The 17,936-nt window shown below is 49.1% G+C and overlaps 2 protein-coding genes across 3 annotated transcripts; both read left to right on the forward strand.

The window, feature by feature from the left end:
- The first annotated feature begins 583 nt into the window (after positions 1 to 583).
- dusp2 (dual specificity phosphatase 2) lies at positions 584 to 8,618 on the forward strand. The gene is made up of 4 exons (XM_006625593.3): positions 584 to 4,070; positions 5,045 to 5,175; positions 5,978 to 6,197; positions 6,828 to 8,618. The coding sequence occupies exons 1-4, from the start codon at positions 3,677 to 3,679 to the stop codon at positions 7,040 to 7,042; spliced, it is 960 nt and encodes a 319-aa protein (XP_006625656.1). The 5' UTR covers positions 584 to 3,676; the 3' UTR covers positions 7,043 to 8,618.
- A 1,903-nt stretch (positions 8,619 to 10,521) lies between these two features.
- Positions 10,522 to 16,715, forward strand: LOC107076797 (uncharacterized). Of its 2 annotated transcripts, XM_069180792.1 has the most exons (10): positions 10,522 to 10,629; positions 11,249 to 11,347; positions 11,438 to 11,527; positions 11,748 to 13,304; positions 13,396 to 13,521; positions 13,833 to 13,969; positions 14,083 to 14,374; positions 15,029 to 15,154; positions 15,580 to 15,716; positions 16,573 to 16,715. In XM_069180792.1, the coding sequence occupies exons 1-10, from the start codon at positions 10,572 to 10,574 to the stop codon at positions 16,663 to 16,665; spliced, it is 2,715 nt and encodes a 904-aa protein (XP_069036893.1). In that variant the 5' UTR covers positions 10,522 to 10,571; the 3' UTR covers positions 16,666 to 16,715. The 2 variants fall into 2 exon arrangements, with proteins under 2 accessions (XP_069036893.1, XP_069036895.1); XM_069180794.1 differs by lacking the exon at positions 11,438 to 11,527.
- Positions 16,716 to 17,936: the final 1,221 nt, after the last annotated feature.

A 17,936-nucleotide genomic window follows, 5' to 3' on the forward strand; every position in this document is an offset into this window, starting at 1 on the left:
AATCTACTGTCTCACACCGCCGGACACACTCCACACACACAATCTACTGTCTCACACTTCCGGACGCACTCCACACACACAATCTACTGTCTCACACCGCTGGACACACTCCACACACACAATCTACTGTTTCACACTGCCGGACACACTCCACACACACAATCTACTGTCTCACACTGCCGGACACACTCCACACACACAATCTACTGTCTCACACTGCTGGACACACACAATCTACTGTCTCACACCGCCGGACACACTCCACACACACAATCTACTGTCTCAAACTGCTGGACACACACAATCTACTGTCTCACACCGCTGGACACACTCCACACACACAATCTACTGTCTCACACTGCTGGACACACACAATCTACTGTCTCACACCGCCGGACACACTCCACACACACAATCTACTGTCTCACACCGCCGGACACACAATCTACTCTCTCACACTGCTGGACACACACAATCTACTGTCTCACACCGCCGGACACACTCCACACACACAATCTACTGTCTCACACCGCCGGACACACTCCACACACACAATCTACTGTCTACACAATCTACTGTCTCAAAACACATGAATATATGCCAGGAATGTACAGATATAAAGGTACAAGGGATACGGGAATACATACTGGATTACGCAGGATCAAGAGCACTTGTAATGGGCAGATCTTACCAGCGTCTTACTGGTTTCCCACCTTTGTTAGCTCCTAAGTGCTTTACACAACCTGTTCATCACTGTTTCCTGGAACTAAAGCCTGCAGCTATTTATAGACACCTGTAGGACAGACTCACATGAACAGGATATCCCACAGGTGGTGGGCAAACATGTACACACACAGACGCGGGCACATCGAGTCTCTTTACACACACAACGACATCCTCCCACTGACATCGCCCCTGCACACTTGCGTCTGAGCGCAGGCAACGGAACATGTCTGCGTCACCCTCTGTTTTTATTCTTCTTTTCGGTGTGCCTGTGACTTCCTGGATATCTGCTTTAACCTCTCCACCCCCACTCCCCGCACACACAGACACGCACTCCAACAGCACTGGCTGCTGCTGTTAATGAACCCGGCACACTGTCTGCAAGTCCCCCGGTCCACAGGCCAGCCTGCTTCCTATACTCTAAAATGGGCCGAAAATATGCGTTTGATACGTATTCATGTAATATACTCGTGTATTTAAAAAGCTTTAATGGCATTTGTGATGGATTTCAATGCTGCCTAAACAGTAACAATCGGTAAACATTTACATTGAGGACAATGTCTTTATTATTATTGAGAGGCTCCCTCTCTGTTCCTCAGGCTGCACCAGGAGATCACACACAGTACCAGGCTGCAGCTCTGTTTATGTATAACATATATATCTATATTTATCTGTTTTCATCGCTGTGATGATCACGTGACTCACGGAGGAGCATCGTGTTTAAATGAGCTCCCCTGGGAAGGACAAGCCTCTAGACACAGTATAGTTGCACAACACTTCATATGCAACCTGTCCGCACAATCTACTGCTCAACACTTGTGGGCACATTCTGCATACACTGACACAGACACATACTGTACATCTACACACACATTACCCTGCCGAACACCTGTGGACATGTTCTGCACACACAAATACACACATTCTACTGCTGATCACATTCTACACACGCATTACACTGCTCAACACTGCTTAGCTCATCCTGCACAATACACAAGCACACAACATCTGCTGAACACGGCTAAGCAGTGCTTGCCCATGTGACTGGCCAGGCTGAGCCCAGATTAACAGACTGAAAGATGGGGTAACTGGCCCTTTCCTCTGGGTCTGAGTTTAGATTACTGCCTGGAGATTTTTCTGCTCTAATCTGGAGGGTTTGCTGCTTCCGAAGAGGGGGGTGTTAAAATCCGTGGTCACTAGCCAACTGGCAGAGTGCGTGCCGAGAGGAGAAAGGGAGAGGGCGATGGAGTGCGAGAAGGGCAGAGGGAAGGATCTGGAGAGGGCAGCAGGAAGAAGGGGGAGGGAGGGAGGAGGAGAGAGTTCTGGTAGGATGTGCGGGTGATCCAATGACTGACACACCCTCCCACCAGGGAGTTCCCCTGCACACAGACCCACAGGGACGTATCCACAGACTCCAGGCAGGTAAGCAAGAGAGGAGGCTGCTCAACGCCTCCCACTCGTTTAGATTGCTAGTAGCTAATGCCTCTCATCGGCTTGTGTGGGAACAGGTACAAACGAGAGGCCATTCGGCCCATGTGGTCATTAGTAGCTAATTGATCTGAGGATCTCATCCACCCTTTTTGTGAAAGTAGCCAGCGTACCGGTTTTAACAACACGGCCGGGTGACTTGTTCCATACTCCCACCACCCTTTGTGTAAAGATGCAAAGATGTGCCACCCGATCCAATCAGAGGGTCTCATCCTTCCCGAAATAAGCCGGGCTAATGGCTTCAATAACATGGCTGGGTAGCTTTCTCCATACTCCCACCACCCTTTGCGTAAAGAAGTGCCTCCTGTTCCCAATGCACTTCTCTGTACTTTCCAGTTGTGGTTCATGTTTTACAGTCCCTCCTTGTCTAACAGTGGTCAAGGTGAAGGGGGATTTCAAAAAGGACCTAGCCAGAATCATGCCCCTTCATACACACATACCTGGGTCGGGGAAACATTAACAAGACCCCCCACTTTAAACAAATGGGGAACAAGGGTCAGTGGATGGAATATGGGTTATTGAAGGTTTGTGGAGGAGGTGGATTCAGTTTTCTAACGGACATGAGTTAGTGGGTTAGGCACTTGGTCAAAGAAAACAGAGAAAGAATTTAGGAAAAACTCACCACCACCCCCTTATTCTACAGAACATCTACCCTGACACTGGGAAACCTGGACCTGAACCATGTTCCTCTATCGCACTACCTCCAAAAAAATAAAGGAAGAAAAAGGCATTGGGGTGAATCAGCCGTGATTCAGTGGAAGTCGTTTTATGAGAAATCGGGCTCGTTTTTAAGAAGCCCACAGTTTAATTACCGGGGATTTTATTACGAAAATCTGCTGCTGCCGCTTGTCCGCCGACTGCTGATGTCATCAAATCACACACACGCGTACACGGGGCGGGGGGGGTATCCCCAGAGCTCCACGTGCTGGCAGGCCTGGCAAGAGCGATGACGCCACTAACCATATATGGCTCGCCGACAAAGAGCGCCCGCCGCCATATATGGAAGTTCCGTCCGTGACGTTTTTTCCTTTTGTCAGGGGAAAAGAGGCGGGGCCCAGTGGGCAGGCTGCGCTTATAAAACTAAGGGCCCGCCCCACCCTCGCCTGTCTTTCACAGCTGTTACACTAAGGAGACAAAGGTCGAGAAGGGAAGACAGCCAGCCTCATCTGCGTGACATCAAGTATACTGTCCTGTACGCTGGCGTAGCTCTTAAACGGAGGCATAAACTTAAATACCGAATTCATGAACAGTCCGTAGCAAAACAACCAACGTGAAAAAAATCACCTCTGCCATCAGTGGTCCACCACGTCTACATTAGTGAAGTAAATAAAAATAAACTGAAGTATATTGAAGGGGAAGGAGGTATCTTTTCCCCCCAAAAGAAAAAACAGTGAACACTACTTTCCAGAAGAGGAACACGGATTCGGGGGTCTGTTGTTGTTTTTTTACCGTTAGTTTGCCCGTGATGGGAACGACCAACGTGCTGGATATTGAGGGCGGCGAGCTGGTCCATATTCTGCGGACGCCCCGCGACCACTTCTCGTCCGGCGGGTGCGTGGTGCTGGACTGCCGCCCCTTCCTCTCCTTCTCCCGGGTCCACGTCCGGGACTCCCGCAACGTCAACTGGAACTCCATGCTGCGGCGGAGGTCGAAGGGGTCGGCGGTGAGCCTGGAGTGGATCGTGCCGGACAAGGCGCTGCTCGCCCGCCTGCGCGGCGGGGAGTTCTCGCCGGTGGTGGTGCTGGACGAGGACAGCCGGTCCGTGAAGGACCTGAAAGCCGAGAGCCTGGCCAGCATGCTTCTGAACGCCCTGCACGGCGAGCTGGAGCCGGGCAAATCTCAGATCTGCTTTCTGCAAGGTACATCTCGCCTAATAATAATAATAATAATAATAATAATAATAATAATAATAATAATAATTAAAAAAACTACTGTTACTAAATAACTACACAAATCCCAGTAAACGTTTTGAATTCGCCGCCTAGAAATTGTTTTCGCCGTATGTGAGTGTGTGGGTACGAATATAAAAAGTTCTTTAAAAAATAAAAGCTGTATTACTCTGTCGTTGGTTTATGGGCTAATTCTAAAATCATACGCCTTTCTCTGTTAAAGCGATCGGCAGCCGCAGTCTGTTTTACAGTGCTGTTCCGAAAACTGTCAATCAACATTCGGAAAGATGGAGAAATTAATTTAAGAATTACATTTATTCGATCGAATAAAGTCAGGTTTCCAGCGCTTATTGCGGTGGACCTCGTACATACTACGTTGCCTTAACGGAAATCAAGGCAAAAGTTTATTTCTAAATTAATAAACCTGATGGGTTTATAATATTCTGTTTCATAATATCGATTTAATACGTAAACGCTCAAATTCATTACGTTTCTGGTTAGTTTTAAAACTGTACAGAATTGTTTTATTAGTAGAATCGGTATTAGAATAAATCGAGTAGCAGATTGTTTTGTCATCAAAACGTCTTCGCATCTAAAGCTGAAATTTTTAACCCGTTTTTATTATGATTGGCAGCAAGTACAACTTGAGAATGAGCCGTCCGTTTCTGTGAGCCGAGAATAATGAAGAAATAAATGCGTTCTAAACAAAGTTTCTTTTGTTAGACAGATTACTATATTTGTGCTCTCAACGCCAAGACTTCGTTTTCAAGTTTTTTTTTATGTATTGTTAAACGGGCTGTGCGTATTTTAAACAGCTTCGCGTTTTATTGTAAAGCTTCAAGACGAATTCAACGTATTTTTTTAAACAAACATTTGAAAAAAATACGAAGGAACGAGTGATTTGTTCTGTAACTTAATAGCGTGGTCTTTCTCGCTCATTTTAGGGGGATTCGAGGGGTTCTTCGCCTTGTGCCCGGAGCTCTGTGTCCATTCCCCGGGTCTCTGCGGCGGTCCTGCCGCGCCCAGAGACGCCGAACCCGGCGTGTCCGGCAGGAGCACCCCGCTGTACGATCAGGTGAGCCGGGAGTGCGAGCACCTCACCGCATCTGCAGAGGAAACGATAATGCTTTGTGAAATGAAGTGTCGCAGTTCTGCTTTGGAAAGAACTCGGTCAGAATTAAAGGTCGATTAAAAGATGATCAAAAAACTATTTTATAATCATATACGAACTGTACGTCAATCTGTCAAACGGTTTTGCAGACTGACGTGGGCGTCGTGCTGTTGCTTTACTTCTGATATTACGTTAGCTAAATGTGTGTTTGTACTGTAGTTTAAGGGCAACCCTTACTTCGGAGTGGGTATTTAATATTTACCACTGAAATATGTATTACTCTAACTTTGAGACTGTGTTTTAATACCGAAAGCAAAATTAACAGAGTTATGAGCAAAATACTACAGCGATAACAGCGGCAGTTCCAGCAGTTCAATATTATTTTACTAACTGCGATGTTCGTAAAGGCAACCCCAAAGATACCAGTATTTGTACTAAAAAAACAGTAACACAATTTGCTGTTTAAGTCATTAACACCTGTTTTTGTCTAAGAGGAGTCAGTTTCAAGCAAGAGAAATACGTTTGAAATTAAAATTTCACTGCCTTTTGCTGAATTGCTGAAATGACAACAGTGGTAATAATCGAGAAGATATCCAGCAACAGTAAAAGCCGTGATATCGGCGCTACTGTAAATATTGTTGCAGCAGCAGAACTAACGACGGCGTTAGTCAGTTGTGATAGCGAAAGCAAGCGCGGTGGAAAACGGAAATGGAAAACGGAGCGGGAGAAATAACGGAGTTGGTTTCTGCTGCCGTGTGATTGGCAGGACGGCCCCGTGGAGATCCTCCCCTTCCTGTACCTGGGCAGCGCCTGGCACTCCTCGCGGCGCGAGGCGCTGGCGGCGCGCGGCATCACGGCGGTGCTGAACGTCTCCTCCTCGTGCCCCAACCTGTTCGAGGGCGAGCTGCGCTACAAGACGCTGCCCGTGGAGGACAGCCTGGCGGCGGACATCAGCGCCACCTTCCCCGAGGCCATCGGCTTCATCGGTGAGTCGGGGAGGGCCGGTGCAGGGAGAAGGAAGATAATGATAATGTTGCTTTATTAGCCATATACAATTTCTTACATTAGGAATTCGTCTTTTCACATACCCCAGCTTGCTCTGGGGTATGTGAAAAGACGGGAGAGAAGCTTGTCTGTGTCAGTGCATCAGGGTCAGAGCACAGGGTCAGCCATTGTACAGTGCCCCTGGAGTAGCTGGGGTTAAGGGCCTTGCTCAGGAGCCTGACAGAGTGGGATTCCTCTGCCGGCTGTGGGATTTGAGCCGGCAACCTTCCGGTTACAGACACAGATCCTTAGCCACAGAGCCACCGCTCCGCCCAGGTCCGAATAAGGCGCCACGAAGAAACAGGCCCCAGAGGAAAGATACAGCCTAGAGGCAGGCAGAGAGAGCGATTGTAAGGCTGATTAATCAATAGGTGAATCAGGTAACCGTGGTGCCCCTTGATAGACAGAGTTATTCAGCTGTGATGATGATAGCAGGCTGCAACCCCTCTACAGTTCTGTAAACTCTCCCCCGCTCCTCCAGATGGGATGATTGTGTTCGTTTTGCGGACAGCCGGTAGGAGTTGTTACCCCAGTGCTTGCTGACTCATGTTGGGGCTCCCTGTGTGTTGCAGACTCGGTGAAGGAGAGCGGCGGCCGGGTTCTGGTCCACTGCCAGGCGGGCATCTCCCGCTCGGCCACCATCTGCCTGGCCTACCTCATCGTGTCGCGCCGCGTGCGCCTGGACGAGGCCTTCGCCTTCGTCAAGCAGCGGCGCGGCGTCATCTCGCCCAACCTGTCCTTCATGGGCCAGCTCCTGCAGTTCGAGACCGACGTGCTGTGCCACTGAGCGCGCCCTCCGCCGTCCCTCGCAACGCGGGCACCGGGGATAGGCAATGTGACCTCCTCCTCCTCTCTCCTGGGTCTCGTTACCGTCTCCGCGAGGCGCACGGGACAGCACTTCCTTCTCGGTTTCCGGCCCGGACCAGCCCGCTCATGTCGGTGTCCTGCGGGCAGTTCAGCCAGGAGGGGGGCTGGCGACAGAACAAAGCACTGACTGGCGGGTTTCTGGGAGGCGCGCGGGACTGGACGCGGACTGCTCCGGACGCTGCTGTTGAAGCAGGTTTTCCTGGGAGTCTTCAAGAACGGGGTACCGACGAGGGGAGGTGGGGTGATGGGTCTTCTCCGGCGACCAGACTGTCCTGTTTTCCCGAGGGCACGCAGACCGCGTGCTGGCGCGCGGGTCAGTCTGCGATCAGCGCTCGTTCGGGCCCCCGAGAGACAGTGGGCAGCCCTACCAGGATTCGAACCCGGGCCATTTCAGTATCCTGTCCCTGTGGGAATCTTTTTTTTTTGTTCCGGGGGGGGGGGAGACTTAAATTAGGGCTGTTTGAATGCGGGTGGACACGATTCACAATTCTCTGAGTTTTTACCAGAAATCTGGGACTGAAATGCCCTCGGAAGCTTGAACTGGAGACCACCCGAGCTGTTCAAACTGAGATACCGGACACAAGTCCTGGCTGCTTTGAGCTGTCTTCCATTGTTACATTGACGCCAATCAGACTGCGAGAAGGCTGTGCTGGGTCTGTCATCACCCATGTGCACGCCACATCACACCCATCCAATAGAGTTTGGCTGCCCCTGCCAATAACACTAACTGCCCCTTTACTACAAAAGATCTCAAGGATTTTCCTGCTGGTGCTAGGATCGTTGCTTTTATGTAGCCCAGTACAAGATTTTGTTTTCTGGTTGTACAACGAATCGCAAAAACATCAGGGTTGCCTGTGCTGCCGGATCAGCTAGTCCTGTCTGCGAGCTCGGACCGGTGCCAGTTATCATCCTGAGCTGGATGAGCTGAACAACGAGCTGTGGACCATAAAAGCAATAAGTACAATCAAACTTTCTTGTGCGGTTGGATGGAGAGATCGTGGGCACCTTGTTCATTACTAGAACGGCCTTTTCTTGCCACATACACACACACACACTGCATTGTTCAGAAAATGCATCGGATGCTACATTTCAGCTGGGATCAGTATAAAATGGGCATCTTGCGGGTGGGAAGCAATAACAATATTTTCTATACATGCAATTTCTTTGTTACACTTGAAGAGCTATGTGTCATATTCCCTGGAGTTTCTACAATGAAATAAAGCTAAAAGATGCCGAGGCATTCAACATGCCATATACAAACTCTAAGACTTCATCTAAGAAAGAGAACTGCCATACCCCCAGTCTGGGGCGAGTGATTTTATTATTCTTATGTATTTATTTTTTTAATTTTGATTTTATTGCTCTGTGCAAATCGGTATACGTCGCTGCGATTTCTGTGTAATTGCACTGCACTTTATTTCGACCTGAATTCTTGTTTATATTGGTTCTCCTACCTTTTTATACACATTAAAAGAAAGTATTTAAATATGAAAGAAGTGACTCCATTCATTTTGTTGCTTGTATGTTATATTTCCAGGTGGTATTGAAGCATACTGTCTTACTCTGCTAGCATCTGATGTCCTTCTGTATCTATTTTAAAGTTCTGTCATCTTCATACAGATCCCAGCCTTGGGACAGCTGTGAGATTCATCCAGGTGATTAAATCCAATCCAGGGTACTCACTTTGTGGATCTTGTTCACTCTCATGCAGTCCTTTGACTCCTCCAGCACCTTTTACTGTTTTTTTTATGCTATTAATTGTCAATGCAAACAATTAACAGAGTGGTTGTGTGGTGTTCCAATCCTGCTATGGATGATTTGTGGTTCCCTGAATTCAAACCGTGGATCTCCAGTCCAGTCCAGTTTCCGAATGGCTGTTGTGCTCAAGTGCACAACTTGCAAGGAGCCAGAGGATTTCTCTTTCCACCTCAGCCCTTAATGATCTAAATTAACTAATTGGCTGCCTACTGGGGAAAAGTTGAAGCCTTTCCTTGTGCTGGAGAAGCTGGAGATTTAAAGACGCAGGCACAGTGCTGCCTCACAGACTGGGGGCTCTGGGTTCAACTCCTGGCCTGGGGTGCTGTCTGTGTGGAGTTTGCATGGTTTCCCTGTGTTCAAGTGTGCTTCCTCCCACAGCCCAAAGACATGCCGGGATGTTAACTGACTTCTGGGAAAATAGACCCTGGAGTGAGTGAGTGTGTGTGTGTCTTACATCTCTTCAGGGTGTATCCTGCCTAGTGGCTGTTGCTTGCTGGGATAGGTTCCGCCTCCCCCATGACCCTGAATTGGAAGAAGCAGTTAGAAAACGGATGGAAAGATAGAGCACCTGTGGGACAGTAACCCTCGGGGACCAGGGTTGGGCTCCCCAGGCTGTTGTGTCTGCAGTGTGTCTCTTCCTCAAACCAGGATCCCAGTGGATCTGGAGAGCCCCAGTCCAGTTTAATCCGGTTATTATTATAGGATCACCTATAAGATGATTAAAAAAAAACAGTTGATTAAAAAAAATCATCTGTTGTTCAAATATTAGATATTACATCAGATGTCCTAATGGAAGGAGCTCTGGTCCTTGAAGGCTGAAGAACATGCTGTTGGACTTTTGTTCCAAATGATCTTTATGTTGGGACAGCACAGTGGCACAGTAGTGAGCATTGCAGCCTTGCGGCATTTCCTGGGTTCTGGGTTCAATTCCTGGAATGCTGTCTGTGTGGAGTTTGAATGTTGTCCCCATGTTCGCCTGAGTTTCCTCCCACAGTCCAAAGACATACTGGTAGGTTAACTGACTGCTGTGAAAACTGGCCCTGGTGTGAGTGTGTGTGTGTGCCCAGCGATGGACTGGGATCCCATCCAGGGAGTATCCTGCTTTGCACCCATTGCTTGCTGGGATAGGCTCCGGCTCCACTGCGACGCTGAATTGGACAAAGCTGTTAGAAATGGAATGGATAGATGATCTCTGTGTTGCTTAATTAAACAGTTATTTAATTAATAAAAATGTAATTCTTCCAAGCCTTTAGAAATGGATGATTTAAAGGTTCCATAAAAAACCTCCAAGACCAGGGTTGGAGACTCCCTGCCATAGAAACTAATATTTATCACTCATGAGGCAGGTTTGAGGAGGCATTTAAGAATTCTGGCTTGTACAGAAGAGTACTGTATCCCTCCCACACACACCAAACGGTTCATTAACTCATCGAGACTACAATTGAAGAACGAGGATCAGGTTAATTAATTCAAGTGAATTCATTTCTCTTTTCCCTCAGCTAACCAAAGGAACGAGTGATAACAAACACCTGTGACTGAAGCAGGCTCGTTAATTGGAGGACTACATTAATTGTTTTCACCTGAGGGTGAACCCAGTACGGGTTAAGTCGTATTACACTTCGAAGACAGAAGGACAATATAAAAGCTCGAAGGGCGCCTTGTGATAGACGTGTCTCTGGATCGCCGCTGAAATGGGGAGTGCCGGAGGTTTGCTCCATCTCGTTCTATGTCTGCTTTGGCTGGAGGAAGGTACGTTAGATGAATTCATTCTTCACCTGTTGGCGGCCGTGGCGAAACTGAGTTGTTAAAGCAGCGCACGGAAGAGTGGGGGATTTCTTTTCTCGAAGCTTCTCCACTTCTCCCAAAAACCGCCCCCCAAGCCCGTCGATGCTGTGTGCGTGAAAGACCGCTTTAGATCATGCATGTATCCGAGCTGCCCTGCTTTCCAGGCAAAACTAACACCTTAAAGTGACGCGCTAGTTTCGTAAGAAACTGACCGTCGCCGCCTTGTACTCGATCGGAGTAATTCGGTTGATTGTCTGCAGGGACGATGAATTGGTGAACGCGCTCCCTTTACTAGGAATCTCCTTGTTTGGCCCCAAGCTCTCTGGGGGAGCTTTTCCTAAACTACGGATAAGCGTACTTTGACTACTACGTAAAACGCGGACTGGACAGGGGACTCGGACGCCGTTAGCGCGTTGGCACGAGGAAGACCACGGCCCTTCCCTTGACCTCAGTTGGTCTGGGGGGGGTCCACTGGGATAGACTGCCCGATCGGCTGTATCCTTGTACGGAAACCATTGCTGTATTGTTTGTACATCGTGTGTTCCTCCAGCCTAAACTCGCTGTGTATCTCTTCCCCCCGAAGCTGTTTCATTACCGCTGGAGAGAACGTCCGTATCAGGCGCGCGAGCGCGGTACGGTTTCCGGTCACGGAAGGACTGGTGGGCCCGCTTTCACAGAAAAGGTATCTTCACTTCCTCTGCGCTTTGGAAATTGCCTCGGCTGTTACTGCTGCGGACTATTGACTACAACTCTTTGACTTCCTCCGCTCCAGCCTCCATTCTGAATGAGGCAGTAGAGGAGAGTCCAGGAGCGGCTTTGGCTTCTCTCAAGGCCATAGATGACCTGCATGACATCCATACAGGCAGGTGTTCACACCCGGTTATGGATGCCACTTGCTCCTATTACTGGACTACTAGCAAATCATAGGCTTAATTCAGTGGTGCAGTGGTTCATGCCTACAGAAAGCAGTATTAGCCATATTGCTGTCTAATTCTAGCCGTTCTCTGTAACTCATCAATATGACTACTTCTAGTTCCAGTGAAATGACCTGTCCTCTTCTGAATGTGACGAAATCTCCACAGGCTTCCTGAAGTCCTCCTCCAGACAGGCTGTGCTGCAGGATTCTGGGCTACAAAACTCTTCCAGCTCCCCTCTGCCCTCATCCAGTCCTGCAAGCCATCCTTCTTCCATAGGACACATGTCAGACTCATCCTCTGCTGTTGCACAAACTACAGTGGTCCCGATAGCAGCAGTTCCTACAGAGCCGGCTGAGCTACAGCACACCTCTAGGACTGAGGCTCTCGGGGCCTTGGTGGAGCCTACAGGGCCCGCTACTGAACACTATCCCTCTAGTTCAGAGCTCCACTTGGTGGAGGCTACAGGGGGCAGTACTGAACACTATGCCTCTAGTACTGAGGGCCATGGGGGCTTGGTGGAGGCTACAGGGGGCAGTACTGAACACTATGCCTCTAGTACTGAGGGCCATGGGGGCTTGGTGGAGGCTACAGGGGGCAGTACTGAACACTATGCCTCTAGTACTGAGGGCTATGGGGGCTTGGTGGAGGCTACAGGGCCTGGTACTGAACACTATCCCTCTAGTACAGAGGCTCACTTGGTGGAGGCTACAGGGGGCAGTACTGAACACTATGCCTCTAGTACTGAGGGCCACAGGGGTGTGGTGGAGCCTACAGGGCCTGGTACTGAACACTATGCTTCTAGTACTGTGGGTGGTAGCAAGGTTGAAATGGACTGGGTAGGGCCTTCAGTGCACAGTACTAAACGCTATGCCTCTAGTACGGAGGATCACATGGGCTTGGTGGAGGCTACAGGGCCCGGTACTGAACACTATCCCTCTAGTACAGAGGTTCACTTGGTGGAGGCTACAGGGCCTGGTACTGAACACTATGCCTCTAGTACTGAGGGCCATGGGGGCTTGGTGGAGGCTACAGGGCCTGGTACTGAACCCTATGCCTCTAGTACTGAGGGCCATGGGGGCTTGGTGGAGGCTACAGGGCCTGGTACTGAACACTATGCCTCTAGTACTGAGGGCCATGGGGGCTTGGTGGAGGCTACAGGGCCTGGTACTGAACACTATGCCTCTAGTACTGAGGGCCATGGGGGCTTGGTGGAGGCTACAGGGCCCGGTACTGAACGCTATCCCTCTAGTACAGAGCCTCACTTGGTGGAGGCTACAGGGCCTGGTACTGAACACTATGCCTCTAGTACTGAGGGCCATGGGGGCTTGGTGGAGGCTACAGGGCCCGGTACTGAACGCTATCCCTCTAGTACAGAGCCTCACTTGGTGGAGGCTACAGGGCCTGGTACTGAACACTATGCCTCTAGTACTGAGGGCCATGGGGGCTTGGTGGAGGCTACAGGGCCTGGTACTGAACACTATCCCTCTAGCCCTGTGGCTGGTAGCACCAGGAACCAGATGGGCTGGCAGCATGCTGCAGAGCAGTCCACCTCTAGAAGCCCCCCAGTGCAGAGCAGTAGTGCTACTGGGCCCATCAACAGTGCTGATCTCTGCGACTTTGAGTCAGATCTGTGCAACTGGACCCAGTCTGCTGCTGATGAATTTGACTGGAGTCTTCACCGGGAGAGGCCTGTCAGCAAGGTCCCCTGCCACAGCAAACCAGGTAGGGATAGAACCAGCTGCTGTCTTTCACATTGTCCCCCCCCCCCCCCCCGAAACTTAAAGCAGTCTTTCCTGGTCTATTGCTCTCCCAGGACAGTACCTGTATATCCAGGCAGCATTCCCACTGCAGAGTGGCCAGACTGCGGTGCTGCAGAGTGGGGAGCTTTCGGGAGAGGTGTGCCTGTCCTTCTGGTACAGCATCTTTGGGGCAGGAGTGGGTAAGTTGGGGGTCCCAGCCAGCTGATGGTACATCTTGTAAAGCTCACTGTGGCTTGGGTGGTGCACTGAGCCCAGGGATTATCTAGGGTCTTCTCAAAGTGTAAGCTTTGTGCTAGAAGCTCCATCAGTGGCAATGGGGGGGGGGGGGGAGAATCCTCACTGCTACAGGTTTCCCTTCTTTATCAAGTCAAATGAGGGGACCACCATGCATGCAGAGTGTACAGTCAATGGGGGTGGGTGGGCTGAGTGGAGTTGACTAACCTTGGAAGGCTAATCCTGTCTACATGATCTCCTGATGCTTGACCCACAGGCTCCCTGGCGGTGTACATGCAGTCTCTGACATTCCCCTCCGGCCAGCACAGGGTGTGGTCTGACAGTGGGAGCGAGAGCCGTCTGTGGTATCTGGAGAAGCTGGACATCAGTGGGGTGGGGATGGAGAAATACAGAGTGAGTGCACTTAACCCTCACCTTAATTTTTTTTTTTTAAATCCTAGATGGCCTGAATGTTTTCCAAGATGACTACAGTGTGATTCATTACAATCCCATTTCTCCTCCCTTAGATCCTCTTTGTGGGCACCATTGGCAACAGTTACTGTGGGGATGCTGCCCTGGATGATGTGCAGGTTCAGAAGGGGGTGTGTCTGCCTCAGCACAGGCCTCTGCACTTCAGGAGAGGGCAGCGGTCTGTCCCTTCTCCAACACCGGGCACCACTGCCAGCTCAAACGCCACCAGCCTCTTCTGCAGCTTTGAGGGCTCCCTGTGCGGCTGGACCCAGTGCCAGAGGGACAGCTTTGACTGGAGGCTGCATGCTCCCCTGGTACCACGGCAGGAGAACTGTATTCAAGAGCGAGGTAAACTGGAGCTTAGAAACCTGCTGCACAGCAATTTCGATCTACTTCAGGCTTTCCAACCTGCAGGCTCTATGCCAGTTGAATACTGCAGGGCCACATAATGGCTCCAGCTTTTTAAAACTGGGATGATGTTGGAAGGAGTGTCCCGATAGAGGAATATTAATCACTCCTGCTTCCAAAGAGATGGAGGGTAGTTCGGCTTTCATTTAACCCTCACTACTGAATGATCACGAGCTGTCCATGGAAATCCACACCACTTGGTTTCTACCACGACCAGATCCATCAACAACAGGGTAGCTTTATTTCCCCCGTGTGTTGTACTGGCAGTGTAACGTTTTGTACCACGTTTCCTCAATTGGATATTTTGCCACCTTATTGTCCTCTTGCGGTTTGCACAATTTCTAGTACTTTGTAAAAGGGTCTGCTGTGCCAATGGTTTGACCTGACGGTTTGCACTTTCTGCTGTAGAATCTTGAGACCGATCAAAACTAGACCTGCTGGACAACAAATCTTCACTCCTGCTGTCTGCAGTGTTCCTATGCAGCAGGATTCGTAGGCATTGGTCTATAGCCCATATAAATTCCTGCAGTGGGAAAAACAGATGGTTGTCCTCTAACCCCAAGCTTGGCTTGTGTTCTCTCTCTGTGCTCTCAGAACAGTACCTGTACATCATGGCAGCCTTTCCGCGGGCGCATGGGCAGACAGCAGTGCTGATGAGCCCTGTGCTGCAGGAGTCGGTGTGCTTGAGCTTCTGGTACAGCATCCTGGGACGTGGAGTAGGTGAGTACCTGGGGCTGAAACTGTTTCTGAGTTACTTCTGCCCATGCTGCAGGTTTAATGGCCAATGTTGACCCAGTGAACTTGCATTTCTTGGAATGTTTCATGGCATTCACCCAAGAGGAAGCTGGAAAAACTAAACCAAAACCTATTCTAACACTGTTCTAAAGTGAAGGCTTAACACTGGTAGTTTCATCGTGTTGCTCTTCTCCTTTAAACTGATTTTTGGGTTAGGTGGGTATGTCGCTGGCTTATTCCTAAGCTTGGGGTAGTTCATGTAAAGGGGAGGGGAGGATACAAAATGGATGATCATCCAGCTGGTCTTGCTAGTAGCTTTATTTGCAGGAATTTATCCAGCTATTTCCTAAAGGAACTGGCTAAATGACCTGTTCCTGACCCTGCCAGTATTGTCCTTTTTGCCCCCCCAGGCTCACTCACGGTGTACATGCTGTATGCTGACACTCCTGATGACTGGCACAAGCTGTGGGTGGGCCGAGGCAGCGGACGCAGGACCTGGGCCTGGGCTGAAGTGGAGTTGTACATGGAACCTGGGAAGACCTTCCAGGTAGGCCTCTGACTGCCTACCTAGGGCTGCTGGATAACTTCAAGCAGGGAGCCAAGCTAGTGGTGAAGTTGAAGATGCTCCATTTCTTCCCAGTGTAGGATTAATATCTTGACTGGGTTATCTTCTGGAGTTGCCAATCCTTTCTGGTATGGATTTACCCTAAATCTGCTCCACTGGAGAAGTGGTTTCTATCCCCTCTCCTACAGAGCAGCAGTGCATCTAGACCTTCACTGCTTACCCAGTTCTGTGACTGAACCTGTTGAGATGGTGATCTTGCAGGAGGCACAGGTTGAGCTCTGTGGTCTTGGGTTTGAACCTGGGTGACCTCACTAGATGACTGGGATTACCCTAAAGGTTGCATGCAACTAATGGAGAACCCTTGAGGGGAGGGTGAGGTTAGTTGACTGGGGTTTTTGGGCACAGTACTCCCTGTGGAATCCCAGGTGCTTGCAGTCCTGTTGGTGAGGAATCCGCCTCTTTGATCCTCTGGTATGAGGCTGTGATGTTAACAATGGTAGGGCTGAAGTAGCAGAATGAGGAAGAGTAGACAGAGTTATCCTGTCATGGGAACTGTGGCTGTGAGCCAAGGGAAGAAATCCTATTGCTACCCTTTTGAGTAGAACAATTTCCAATTCTACATTTGGTAGAAGCCCTATTTATGCTGACCATTCCCTAAAGAGGAATGCTTTAAGTGGACTGGATTCAAAGTCCAGTACTGGTCAACTTCCCCCCCATTAAAACATGCTGCTGTCCCTTTGCAGGGAAACCTGGTTTTTGAGTACTTGTATTTTTTTTTCCACCTGCCTGTAGAATTAATTGTTCTGTTGTCCTGATCTTCCTTTAATCCCCACTGAAGATCCTGCTGGAAGGGATAATCCAAGAGGCATCCTGTGGAGATGCAGCAGTGGATGACATCCGGGTGGAGAGAAGACGCTGCTCACGGAAATGAGGATGCTAACCATGCTTGGAAAGACTGGACCAATAAACCGCTTAAGCGGACACTGTTGTGCTTACTGTCCTTACTTGTATGTGTATGCTGGAGAGGGTGGTGTAGTTGGACACTTCCTATTCTACTTCTGCGAAGTAAAGCTTGTTAACGGTCCTGTGTGCATGTCTTTCAGTATGTGAATAGCCTCCTCTATGATGTATTTAGGGATGATCTGAGACCATGGCTCAAGTGCAGGAAAAAGCACTTAATGGTCTGGCTGGACTAAGGTAGCTCCAGCATCAAGATGTGGGAACTCCTGGCTCTGTACTTCCCAATCAACCTATCTGCTCTATTGATCTCATTCGAATACTTTGTGTCCAGCTGTTTAGATATAATTTGTTGCTGCTTGCAGGCTGGCCTGAGGTTTCTAACTAAATCTCCCTTTAAGGAAGGGCCCAGTTAATGGAATAGAACTGGCACAGCCAAGCAGAAGCTGTGGTCTTATAGTTCTTAGCTGCACTAATCTCATCTCCTGCTTTCTTGAAAGATGGTCTCAAACAGGGCTGGTTAGGTTGTTCCGCTCTGTCTAAAATTAACCTCCTTTAGTTGTTGGAAAGAATCCAGGATATTTGGTGTCAGTTTGCCTATTAAACCAACTGGACCCTTTGACTGGGCATGGTCTTATACAGTGCCAACTTGGATTGGCAAAGCTTGGAGTGGGATTCCTCTCAATGTGATGTCATGACTAGAAAATGCTCCATGAGCTAGATGAGCCCTGTCTGTAATCACCTTGTTATAAAATAGTTAATTGGTAAAACTATCTACCAATTCTGAGTAGCAGGATAAAATCTCATTCTCACAGACTAGTAATTGCACCCATGTGTGTGTGTATATATGTGATTTCCAGCTAAAATAACTACAGTAGATCTGCACATGACCATTGATTCAGATGAAGTCATTTCTGAACTTCCATCCAAGAGTGATATGTACAGTACTCAGAGTGCTCCATACTCCCACAACTGTTTGTGCAAAGATGTGCATCTTCATTTTAAAAGCACTTCCATGTACTGTCCTGAAGAGCAATGTATTTTTTTAAATATGGAAGAGCTGCTGGATTGTGGCTCTATAAATACCATGGTTTCAGGTGCCTCTTCCTCCTGAATAATAAAGATGGAATCTAATGTTCTGAAATGCTAATTACTTCTTGCCAAATGCAAGTGTGTAATGCAGTAGTGAAGTGCAACTTTCATAGAAGTACTTTATTAATGTGATTAACTTTTCTTAGACCTGTG

The sequence above is a fragment of the Lepisosteus oculatus genome, chromosome 2 (genome assembly GCF_040954835.1).
Source record: "Lepisosteus oculatus isolate fLepOcu1 chromosome 2, fLepOcu1.hap2, whole genome shotgun sequence".
NCBI lineage: Eukaryota > Metazoa > Chordata > Actinopteri > Semionotiformes > Lepisosteidae > Lepisosteus > Lepisosteus oculatus.